General features: G+C 44.3%; 2 protein-coding genes across 3 annotated transcripts in view; one reads left to right on the top strand and one right to left on the bottom strand.

The window, feature by feature from the left end:
- LOC143287572 (uncharacterized) overlaps positions 1-12,365 on the top strand; it is an 80,677-nt gene that overhangs the window by 37,040 nt on the left and 31,272 nt on the right. The gene's annotated exons all lie outside the window — the stretch shown is intronic.
- Positions 4,652-11,435, bottom strand: LOC143287573 (sulfotransferase 6B1-like). 2 transcript variants are annotated; one of them, XM_076595671.1, is made up of 2 exons: positions 11,402-11,435; positions 4,652-7,157 (listed from the first exon to the last, which is right to left on the bottom strand). In XM_076595671.1, the coding sequence occupies exon 2, from the start codon at positions 7,120-7,122 to the stop codon at positions 6,250-6,252; it is 873 nt and encodes a 290-aa protein (XP_076451786.1). In that variant the 5' UTR covers positions 7,123-7,157; positions 11,402-11,435; the 3' UTR covers positions 4,652-6,249. The 2 variants fall into 2 exon arrangements, with proteins under 2 accessions (XP_076451786.1, XP_076451785.1); XM_076595670.1 differs by lacking the exon at positions 11,402-11,435 and adding an exon at positions 8,576-8,688.

The raw sequence follows: 12,365 nt of genomic DNA, 5'->3' as shown, positions 1-12,365 counted from the left end.
CGATGGTCGTTTCCTAGTTATGGTATGGGCCTGAAGAATCTGTGTGTCCAGTCCTCTGGCAGATGCCCTTTGTCAAAGCTGTTTGGTAGAGACTAAAAAAACAACAACAAAAAACAACAACACACTTTTGTCTTCTTCAAAAAGCTCCCCCCCTAACCGAGTAGCGAACTTTGGACCAGGGGGCATTATCTTTATTGTATTTTGGTATTCCTTCAATCGCATCATCTATTGCGATGTCACCGTCGGGTCCAGGGTTCCATATGATTTCTGTTGATATTCATCCACAAATTTATTTATTTCTTTTTTTTGTCTCTGCTTTCTTGTTGTTGATTTTATTACTTTATTGTATCTGAAGCATTTGAGGAAAGCGATCCATTTTCATAAAAAACCAAAACAAGACTTTATAAATTGTATACAGTGCTGAATGCTCAACCTGTGTAGAGCACGACGCTACTGCACAGGGCCAGCCACATTTGGGGTTCTTTTCCCAGCTTGTTTGTTTATTTCCTGTCAAAGTGGACAACTCCCTTGTTCCCATAGGTTCAGGAATGTGCATTAATGGAAGTTGCTTGTGGTCAAATCCGAAAGACTACCACTCAAAGCCCAGTTGAGGGGTGAGTGAAAATAGTGGTCCTTGCATTGCGCTTGTTTCCTGCACTACGTATTGTTATAATGGATAGTATGATGTGACTTTTGCACTGATATTGGAGGATTCTGGTGAAGGTCAATGACTGATCGAAACAACAGGCTCGTCGCCTTTTACCATTCTTGTGTGTGTGTGTGTGTGTGTGTGTGTGTGTGTGTGTGTGAGAGAGAGAGAGAGAGAGAAATTAAAACATTTGAGATAGTATTCCAACACTGGCAACCTTGTGAAATTGAAAACAGGGTGCCCCCAACACCCACAGACCCCCAAAAGTTTTTGTTGTTGTTGTTGTTGTTGCAAATGTTACCATTTAAAAAAAAAATTATACATAACATATTTGATGGTTACTTTAGTGACAAACTAAAACAAATTGCCCCGGATACCATGTTGGAATGATAACAAAATCAGTTATTTTGAAAATAGGTGTTACGTTCAACGCTACTCATTCAACCTTCTTGGATTTTTGTTATTCTTTGTCTGCCTATATTAACCGTGTCTTTTGTATACGGGATTATTTTAAAGAAACTTCTGAATCTTTTTTTGGGTGTGTGTGTGTGTGTGTGGGGGGGGGGGATGTTAGTTGTATACCGCTGTTAGATCGCGTGCGCGCCCCCGTGCTCTCACCCCACTGCACACATACACAAACACACACACACACACACACACATACGCCCCCCCCCCCCCCCCCATCCCCCCACACCACCCACACAAGCGCACATACATTGACATGCACACTTGCTTGTATAATCACATGAGTGCGCATGCCCACTTTTTATAAAGAACAGTCACTGAGTATCTCAAATTCAAAGTACACTTTACTATTAAAGGCATTTTCTATTATTACACAAAAATCACATTAATTGCATCTAAAAGCTAAACAAACACACACGAAATTAAATACTATTTTGCAGTGTTTAATAATGTGCAAAATCATCAACGGACAGAAATTCGTCTTATAAGACACACGTAAACACAGACACACACACACACACACACACATACACACACACACACACACACACATACAGGCACACACATACATACACAGACACAGACACACACAACCTCAGAGTATCCAGACACTTGTTTCTTATTAAGAATTGACTGCATCACAAGAAGAGCTTCACAAGAAACAACAACATGACTATGCAAATACTGGAATCCTATGTTCTGTTTCTCTTTAATTTGCTTTGATTTTCTTGATTGTTTACTTGATTTATGTTATAGTGTGCCAGCAGTGTCACCCCCCACCACCTGCACTCTGTCCCCCTTCCCTCCCCATCCCTTCGTCCCCCCCACCCCCCCTCCTTCTTATCTCCCTTCCCGCGCCATCCAAAGTCCAGTCTTTGAGGTCGTGCCGACACTGCGCCACCCTCCCTCCTTTCACCCTCCCTCACCCCTACTCCCTAGTCGGCCCTCTTTGGTCAGCGACGCCGCGTCACCCGCCCCAGCTATAGGAATACGTGCAGTTACGTGATGTCTGCCACCATCCCCGTGTTCGAAACGGACGAGCACGGCATGTCGGAATATCCCATGTGGCGGCCTGTCTTTCAAGTCGTTCCCCTTCTCCCCGTTCACAACCATGGCTGATGTAGATGGCGGGACTTCGGAACGTAAGCTAGGAAGAATTTATGCTAATGCAAACTTTGATCAAGCGGGCTAACAGGCCCAGAGTTGTATTGTCCTGTCTCCTCAATCTCTTTGTGACGTAAACGGGTGAACTTGTCATCATAGAATGTGTATAGACAAGTGGGTTGAATTGTAGTCAATCAGATCATTCTGTAGCTTGCATTAGTATACACAGTATGTTGGGGGAAGGGATAAAACCAGTCAGCACAGCCAGTTCTTAGCTGTCTCCCAGAAGAACTGACTGACACAGGGTGACTGACTGATCAGTGATGTGAGGAACAAGGAAATCCCTGTTGGGCTGTGTGCTGCTTATAGGTGCTGCTTATAGGTGCTGCTTTAGGTGTAGGATGATCTTTTTACTGTGTGCTGTATTGTAAAGTAAACACTCTATAAAAACCACTCCATGTGGCCCTGCTATTGATGTGAGGAGAGAGTGAGTGAGTGCATGATTAGTTGATCCCATATCCCCCCTGTCTGTTCTCTTCTCTCTTCGATTAGAAACGAACCACTCTCTCACAAAACAGCACTTTTTACAACTTGGCGTCGCCGACAGGATAGGCAGGTAGAGTGATTTACTGACACAATAGGCAGGTTAAGTAGTTAGTAGGACTTAAGCAGCACACAGCCAGGTAACACAGCCAAGTAGCACAGCCCAGAGATGACAACCCCAACTACAATGGCGCAGGAGCTTCCCATGGGGTGGTACGTAGCACCCACACTGCCAATATTCACTGGTAAGCCTGGCGAGATGTCGGCTGAGGACTTCATCGTGGAGGCGAAGAGAGTCCTGGCTGCGTACCCCATGGGAGACGAGATGGCTGCTTTCTTCATTTACAGCCATCTGCAGGGAACCGCACGCAGGGAGCTGATGCTGCGGGACCTGGAGGAGACCAACACCCCAGAGAAGGTGATCAACATTCTGCTGGGGGTGTTCGGTGACGGGCGGCATGTCACCACACTGCTGTCCACCTTCTTCAGCAGGGAGCAGTTGCCAGAGGAGTCCACCTTGGACTACTCCCATGCTCTGTGCAGCATGGGGAGGATCATCCGGACGAAGAGCACTGGGGCCCTCACCGCTGAGATGCTGAGGGACCACTTCATTGATGGCCTCTGGAACCTCCTGCTGGAAAGGGAGCTGCGCCAGGTAGTGAGGAGGGAGCCACACACCACCTTCATCCAGGCGAGGGATGAAGCTGTGAGGCGGCAGCAAGAGCTGGAGGAGGACCAACGACAGCAACAGGCCAGGGAACAGACGGCACAGTTAGGAGATAAACTGTTACTGTTAGAAGAGAGTATAAGGTCCATGCAGGGGTTAGTGTCAGATTTAGTCAGTCAGAGAGATGGGGCTGTGATAGGGAAAAGGGCTGTGGGTAGGAAGAGAAGGAACAGAGGTAGGAAAGGGAAAGGTCAGTCAGTGGTGGGAAATGGGATTTCCCTAAAGGTGGGTAAGGTTCTCCCCAAGGAAAAGTACCGAGATTTCCACAATGAGAACCAGAGAGACTTGCCCAATAGTCTCAGCAGGCAGGATCCGAGTCCGAATGAAAAGACTCCAGTCAGAACAATAGCTGACTGTGAGGATGATCCTTGCCAGGGTGAATGGGTGCTGCTGCCCATACCACCTGATCCAGGTGTTCCTGGTACATGTGCCACAAGGGAGGGCACAGGTGATGGAGACTGCCAGGATGCAGTCAGGTCTCCAGGACAGTCACACAGACCGGTGGTAACCGGGTTGTGTGAGACTAGCACCAGGTCTCATCCGAAGCCTGGGGTGCATAGGACATGGATGGGTGCCAGGGTGCTAGCTCAGACTGACAGGGTTGGGAAACTGTCAGGGTCAACCTGTAGGGGTAAGGTTAGCCATCCAGCATGGGCTAAAATTGTAGCTGTAGCCTGCTAGGAGAATACTGGAAATGAGGAAAATTGTGTATGTCATGCTATGTTGTTGTTTTCCTTCATTCCAGGATTTGTGGTCACTGATGTGTGTCAGCTGGAACTCTGTGTTGATTTTTGCGTTGTGTACCTCTCTGTTTGATTTTTTTTTTGTATGTTTTTCTGGGTTATGGTATTATGTACAGCTTTATTTTTTTGAATTGTTTAATTTTTGGTGGTTTCTTTTGTCCTGTAATGTTCTCATTTACACATGTTTTGTTTTTGCTAATTTTTGGGTTAGAGAACCAATCTCCCCGTTAGCATTAATTGATGACGGCAGTGGTCAGCATGTGGTCAGCAGCAATGAGGACATTGCATTCAAAAGCCGGGGGGGGGGGGGGGTGGGTGTTATAGTGTGCCAGCAGTGTCACCCCCCACCACCTGCACTCTGTCCCCCTTCCCTCCCCATCCCTTCGTCCCCCCCCACCCCCCCTCCTTCTTATCTCCCTTCCCGCGCCATCCAAAGTCCAGTCTTTGAGGTCGTGCCGACACTGCGCCACCCTCCCTCCTTTCACCCTCCCTCACCCCTACTCCCTAGTCGGCCCTCTTTGGTCAGCGACGCCGCGTCACCCGCCCCAGCTATAGGAATACGTGCAGTTACGTGATGTCTGCCACCATCCCTGTGTTCGAAACGGACGAGCACGGCATGTCGGAATATCCCATGTGGCGGCCTGTCTTTCAAGTCGTTCCCCTTCTCCCCGTTCACAACCATGGCTGATGTAGATGGCGGGACTTCGGAACGTAAGCTAGGAAGAATTTATGCTAATGCAAACTTTGATCAAGCCGGCTAACAGGCCCAGAGTTGTATTGTCCTGTCTCCTCAATCTCTTTGTGACGTAAACGGGTGAACTTGTCATCATAGAATGTGTATAGACAAGTGGGTTGAATTGTAGCCAATCAGATCATTCTGTAGCTTGCATTAGTATACACAGTATGTTGGGGGAAGGGATAAAACCAGTCAGCACAGCCAGTTCTTAGCTGTCTCCCAGAAGAACTGACTGACACAGGGTGACTGACTGATCAGTGATGTGAGGAACAAGGAAATCCCTGTTGGGCTGTGTGCTGCTTATAGGTGCTGCTTTAGGTGTAGGATGATCTTTTTACTGTGTGCTGTATTGTAAAGTAAACACTCTATAAAAACCACTCCATGTGGCCCTGCTATTGATGTGAGGAGAGAGTGAGTGAGTGCATGATTAGTCAATCCTATATCCCCCTGTCTCTTTTCCCCTCTCTCTTCTATAAGAATCGAACCACATAAAACAACACCTTTTTACAACTACAAATCATTTTGTGCCTACCAGTACATCAGCAACTTGTGATTTTTTTGTTGTTTGAAAATAAGAAGTATGAAGAAACAAAAGACTCATGCCAGTTTTATGAACCCAACTCACCAGTCTATTTGAAACATACAAAGGACTGCGTCAGATGATCTGGTTACGTTATTTAGAGAATAATGAAAAGAATATGTAATCAAGACCAGTACACGAAGTGTGCAGCCTACTGCAAGCCAGTGTGAAATATTGTGATGAAAGTTTCAGTGATTTACCGTCCCTGAAACAATCCCACAACTGTGATCAGTATAGCACAATATTTGCGGCCATGATTACAAGGTGTGAAATTTCAGCAATCGAAACAGCTTGAGATGCATAATGGTAAACATAGGCTCGCTGCAAAAGCAAACTTGGCGTTCTAAAACTCACGCGGTACAGATACATTTATTCGCAGCTGTTTTGCTTTTTGAGGTTTCCCCGTTGTATGCATTTATGTTTTCTTGTCAACCTTTCTACTTTGTGTATGCCTTACTCATTTTTATGTAGTTTTCTTGTTCAATATTCAGTTCATTTGTATGTGCACAGTTTGTTACAGTTTTTAAACTCCTTTCTTTTTCCAGAATGCCTTTTCTGTGTTCATGAATGCTTTTTCTGTTTCCAGTCTGTGTATTATTTGTGTTCAGAGAGAGAGAGAGAGAGAGAGAGAAATTTGTATACAAACGCGCGTGGTTATACACATACACATATGTATGTTTAAGGAAGTGCTTTCATTGTACTTCATAGCGTGTACTGGAACTTGAACCTGGACCCTTTCATCTCTTTCTCGATAAGCTGGTCCATCATCTCGCTCTGGGCCACAGTGAACCAGTTCTTCCAGTCTCCCACTTTGCCCTTCCTGTACATGACTGGTTCTCCATAGACGTCTGTCCACTCCTTGCCCTTACGTTCCTGCATGCTGCCAAAGGAGCACTTGTCCACGATGTCACGGATGATGTCATCATCTGCTGAAGACCCCAGGAACTTGGCCAGCTCTTTGGCTTTGTTGAAGGTGTCGGCCTGAAGTTCTTCGTAGGACAGCACGAAGATGGGGAGGTTGGGTCTGCTGTCCATCACTCTCTCCCAGTCTCTGGTATAGGTGAAGAAATCTCCATAGTCGGTTTTCCCTTTGAGGAACAGTTCTGTGAAGTGGTCGGCGAACTCCCCTTGGTATTCATACTCGGTCAGCTTGCGGTGGTGGTTGTAGAAAGAGACAGCCACGTCCTTAGGGTTCCGGTAAATGAAGAGAATTTTTACCTTACCGTCCTGCACCTTCTGAGGCAGCTGACGAAAGAACACGTGGGTGTTGAAGATCCTCTTTGGAGGCAGTTTGAGAAGTTCGTCCTGGTGGGTGAACTCCACCATGTACTTTTCCTTCTCCACCGCCTCCACTTCAGTGGTCCCTGCACGCAACAGACGCGCCATCTCCCACAGCCAGTGGCAGCCAGTTTTGGGGTAGGAGCAGAGGATGATATCATCGTCACGGATGGGGATATTGTGGATGTCCTCCATGACCTCAGGAGAGAGGTCCGGGGCGGCCAGGTACGGTTCATCTCCATACTCCACCAGGAGCAACGTCTTGCCGGCGGCATCAGGAAAACGGACGAAAGACATGCTCTCCAGAGTCGACTGAGCGGACGTCAGGCTTTCTGTACAGAGAAATAAAGAAGCAAAATGGTAATTGTGCACACATGAATTGCCAGCGCCATTAGAAGACAGAGGACGAGAAGAAGAAAAGCACAGGACATCGAAGGTGAAGAAGAAGAAAAGAGAGACACAGGGAACACCGTGTGGTATTGCAAAAATCCACGTCGAAGCGACTGTTGAATTAAAAACTAAATTCACAAAAACAAGAGCATGTCTTCACATATATATAAACCTGGTCACAGATGGACAAGTGTAGTCCTTTTTTTCTTTAAGCAGATAATGCAAACACTCCGATGTGAAATAACTGATTATAATTTATCACTGAACTCCCGATAGACAGAACAATACAAGAAGTAACACGAATGATAACAAGGGACAAATTGCCCAAGTTCATCATCCTTCTGACTTGTCAACAACACGAGATAAAACCACAGTGCACCATAGCATGCCACACTATACTAGATTACACTAATTTACATTATATCACAGACACTTAGATTGCTGTGAACTACACTGTACTTATATATAATTGCAAAATTACTCAATATCACACAACGCTACCCTTCTTTCTAATTTATTGTTTTTTCACTTCGAGATTATTTAGAGCTACGTTACAGCGTGTTGCGCTAATCTTCAATACATTATCCGAAGCGTAAGAAGTTTTACTATGCTACACTACATACACTACACTGATGCATACAAATTATGCAACACAACACTGCGCTTCGCTACATTGGTGCTTGTGGAGCTACACTTCATCAGCTACAAAACTGACTGCTCAGTTTTGATCATCAGTGAAAAATCCGTGTCCGGTAATGTTCTGGACCAGATTATAAACTGAGGCTCCGCATTGCAACATGCACTAAATACACGGCAATAAAATATATCTGCGGAAAAACCCAAAACACATGCAGAGAAAACAAGAGAAAAAGGGTGGCGCTGCACAGTGGCGAATCGCTTTCCTAGGGGTGCGTAGACCGAATTTCCCTCAGATAAATCTGTTGTGATTACGATGCAGTCCAGCACAGCACAATACAATAAATATAATACAGTCTAATGCAAAAGAGTGCAAAGTATGCAATGGATGCAAATCAGTTCAGCACACTACAATACAGCACAATGCAGTGTAATATAATTTAATGCAGCACAATACTGCACAGTTTAGTGCTGTAGAATGCAGTGTAGTACAGTATAATACAACAGTACAGTACAACACAATACAGTAGTGCCGTGCAGAAAAAAAAGTACATTAATACAAGACGGTACAATGTATTATAGCAACATACACACAGGTGTATGATAGTCGTGTCCGATTATGACCATCAGAACAATAACAAGATACAACACATGTAATCCAAAAGAATACAACACAACACGACACTGTACATTGGGCAGAAAGCTGACCAAGCAAACGACTCACCCTCTTGAGATGGCATCCACTCACAAAACAAACCCACATCCGCAACAGTGCACTCAGACCACACACACGCATGCAAAGACACAGCGAAGCAGCACCGCCAGAAACAGCAAGAAGACGGGCCGAATATTGGCCTACTCCACTCCACAAGACGATCCCTCAGGAAACGGCAATGAGCACAGCTATTGATTTTGGCTTTGACTGGGGGAATGGAGGTGGGGTGGGGTGGGGTGGGGTGGGTGTAGCTGACTGGAAGGGCGGTTGATTGTGGGGGGAATGGAGGGCGGAGGGTTGTGGTAGATGTGGTGAGGGGTAGGGGGTGGGAAAGGGAGGGGTGAGGAGTTTGGAAACGGGTGATCTGGCACGCAGGGATGTATTGCACGCCATCAATGTATTCTGTCGTTTTGACTCATGTTTTTTTCTCTGGATGAAAACTGTCGACACATTCCTATTTATAACTGTAGCAAAAACAATATATTGATATATTAGTTTGGTGTTATGTTGTGAAACAGATAACCATCATGGCAGTCACAAGTTAAAGAGACACATACACAGAGAGAGAAAGACAGACATATGACAAGACAAGACAAAAATCTTCATTTTCAAGGATATGAGATGAAGCACTGGCGATGCTTACTAAACACACAGCCTTCGCCCTTTGAGAGACTACGCAGGGCGAGAAACTGAAAAATAACTTTTGAATTCGCGTTACATATACCCACAATACTGTGTCAAAAATAAAAGGACAAAATAAAATTAGGAATAAGAGAGAGAGAGAGAGAGAGAGAGAGGTTGGTATTATTCAAATAAGACCAAGGCCCCTAACTGATGGAGGCAAACATACATCAATTACACAGGTTAATTTTCTAATAGAACATTGATTGATAATGACAACTTTTCAGGAACCGTTCACATTCATTTTATAGTCTCACATTCATTTTATAGTCCAAGTTGCAAATGGTTATTATAATCTTTTCTATGTGTTTAGGCTACTTATTTTCATCCAGAAAGTCATAGAAACATCTGGAAGTCCTTGTGTTTAAATCACCACACTCATGTAATAATATCAGTATCATCAAACAAAAACAACATATCCAGAACACCATGGTCAGCATCTTATACTACATATCTACATAATTCAATTTTGCCAGAAAAGGAACAATGATATTTTTAACGTTTTTGTTTTGCAAACTCACCTGTCATACCATCTGGTCTAGCACCTTTTTGATCTTTTTATGATTTGATCACTCATTTTATTTCATCCTCAGCCATTTAGCAATATTACTATCATTAGTATCACATACGCAGTCAAATGAAACATCATCATTAATGGGACTCCCATGTGCTGTAAAGTTAGACGCATCATTCAGATGGTTAAACTAGTCTCCAGCAGTAATCAGATGTATGAGATATATGTAAACCACTAGAAAATGACCATGTCTGCAAGCCAATCATAATACATAAACCAAATTTTTCACATACGCTGATTGATCAAATGGCGATCGAACGGTTTATAGACACGCGTATTGAAAAACAATCAAAAGAAAAAGACAAAGAAAAGAAAAGATAAAAACAAACAAAAAAACGCCAAATAAAACACACAAAAATTCGCAGTGTGTATCTTCTCATCCTTTGTTGTTGTTAAACTTATCAGGTTTCATTATTCATGGAGGACTTGCGTGTACCTTTAGGCATATGTGGCGCATCCTTTTGTTCTTCCCTTTCACGTGAAATGGTATCAAGTCAAGCGCTGTTGCGCTAACCTCATAGCGCCACGGCATGTTCTCGTATTCGGTCTCAAAGACAGTGTTTTTAATCTTCTGAGTGATTGTGATTATGAACGAGAAACGAAGGAAAGCCGGCCTCAATCATGTGCAATTTTCTTGCCGATTGTTACCCATTGTCAATGAATCTTGACGAGAGCGTTGATGGTGATGTTCACAATCATTCATGTTACTTTGTAATTATGTGTGCAGCCATTTGACGTTACTTTATAAATCATGTGCGTCGTCTGACATCACGCAATCTCTAAAGTTCTACCAACAGCATATGAAATAGAACAGTCAGCAGGTTGTGTGGCTTCTTTGATCAGACTGGTTTGAGACTCTCTTTGAGTCTAACCACACTGTTTCTGTGACTTAAAACACGCATGCACGCACGCACACACATACACACGCGCACACACACACGCACACATGCGCGCATGCACACACGCACTCACGCATACACAAGCACGTGCGCAACACCATAAAAAAAAGCCGGAGAGAGAAGACAAAAAACGACATTATGATGGAGAGCAAAAGACATTGTAGCTTTATGTGTGAGGGAAAAACCCTGACGCACGTGCTGCTTATTTCCGAGTCTATGACTGAAAGAATCTCAGACGTACGATTCTACCGTAAAGAGGCACGTTTCTTCAGATTTGAGATGGTTTTTGCAGTTAGCTTGACCAGGAATATTATGATCGACTGTCCATGGTGACGTAAAAAATATAATCGTTTCAGTTGAAGTCACTGAACATAAAAGAGATGCATAATTACTTTATACATAACTGGTAATGCTACTACTGGCGCTATTGCTGCTGTTGCTTTTTCTGTCGTTGCTGCCGCTCCGTTCTGCTCCTTATATAACGACAATTACGCCCATGTTAATTAGGATATAAAAAATCAAGACGATGAAGGCTCAGTTATGGTGATGATGGAGGGAGAGGGAGAGAGAGAGACAGACAGACAGAGAGAGAGAGAGAGTTCGAGAGAGTTCTTATGTATATTATATGGGAACATCAGTCAAACAGTGTTAAACTGAAGTAACATTTACGTCCATACCTACCTCAACAGTCTTCAAACTGATATCAGACAGGCAGTGATCACTCGCACAACAATGGCATCAGAATAACATTCTGGATGTTTGATATTCAACGACAATTTTCAAACTGAAGTGCACTCAGATAACTGAAGCAGCCAACGACAAGCCAGATGTTTGTGTACCTGTGTTCTTCTGAAGCAGCCGAATGTGTCCGTGTTACTCCTCCAGCGCACTGTATCTATATATATATATATGTCTGTATATTTGGGTGCCTAGATCAATGCGATGATAGATAGATCAGCAGTTAACGCACGAAGACAAAGCATAAATATAATTTAGTCCTGTGCAATAATACCGGCTGTTGTAGCAGCACTGGGCCCGTAGCACAAGCAGCATCAGCTTCAGCAACAGTCTGAATATGAAACTTCCAGTGCACAGCGCGGGCAGTGAACAGCAGCAGCTGTGCATTGTAAAACTAGCCCCCCCCCCCCCCCCCCCCCCCAGCGTTAAATGGCAACTCTTTTATCCTGAATTTGTTCAATTTTTGGGGGGGTTGGGGTGGTGGTAGAGGGGGAATGGAGAAGGCGGGTGGGGACGGGGGGACGGGGGCGGCGTAGGGGTAGGGTCGGTGACTGGATTAGGGAGGCTCGAAAGATTTCTATAGATGAGGCACAATATGATCGGTGTTAGTTACACGCTTAGTTTTTAAAGTATGTGTTTGTTTATATCAAATACAGTTTCAAACAAATATCCCCTTGACAATTTGTTTTTGTATTTTTTGTTATGTTTTCTGTTGATATCAAAACACAGGTTCAAACAAATGACTGAGTCTCATTGACATTTTTTGATTTTGTTTTCTTTTGTTCCTGAAATTTCCCGCTTACAAAACTGATGAGACACCAGCAAGGAGACATGTTAACAGGCACGCACACGCACACACACACACACACACACACAGATACACACGCACACACGCGCGCGCGCGCGC

The sequence above is a fragment of the Babylonia areolata genome, chromosome 11, assembly GCF_041734735.1.
Source record: "Babylonia areolata isolate BAREFJ2019XMU chromosome 11, ASM4173473v1, whole genome shotgun sequence".
Classification (NCBI taxonomy): Eukaryota; Metazoa; Mollusca; class Gastropoda; order Neogastropoda; family Buccinidae; genus Babylonia; species Babylonia areolata.
Note: the sequence above shows the minus strand (reverse complement) of the source record. Positions and strands in the feature narration are given on the sequence as shown.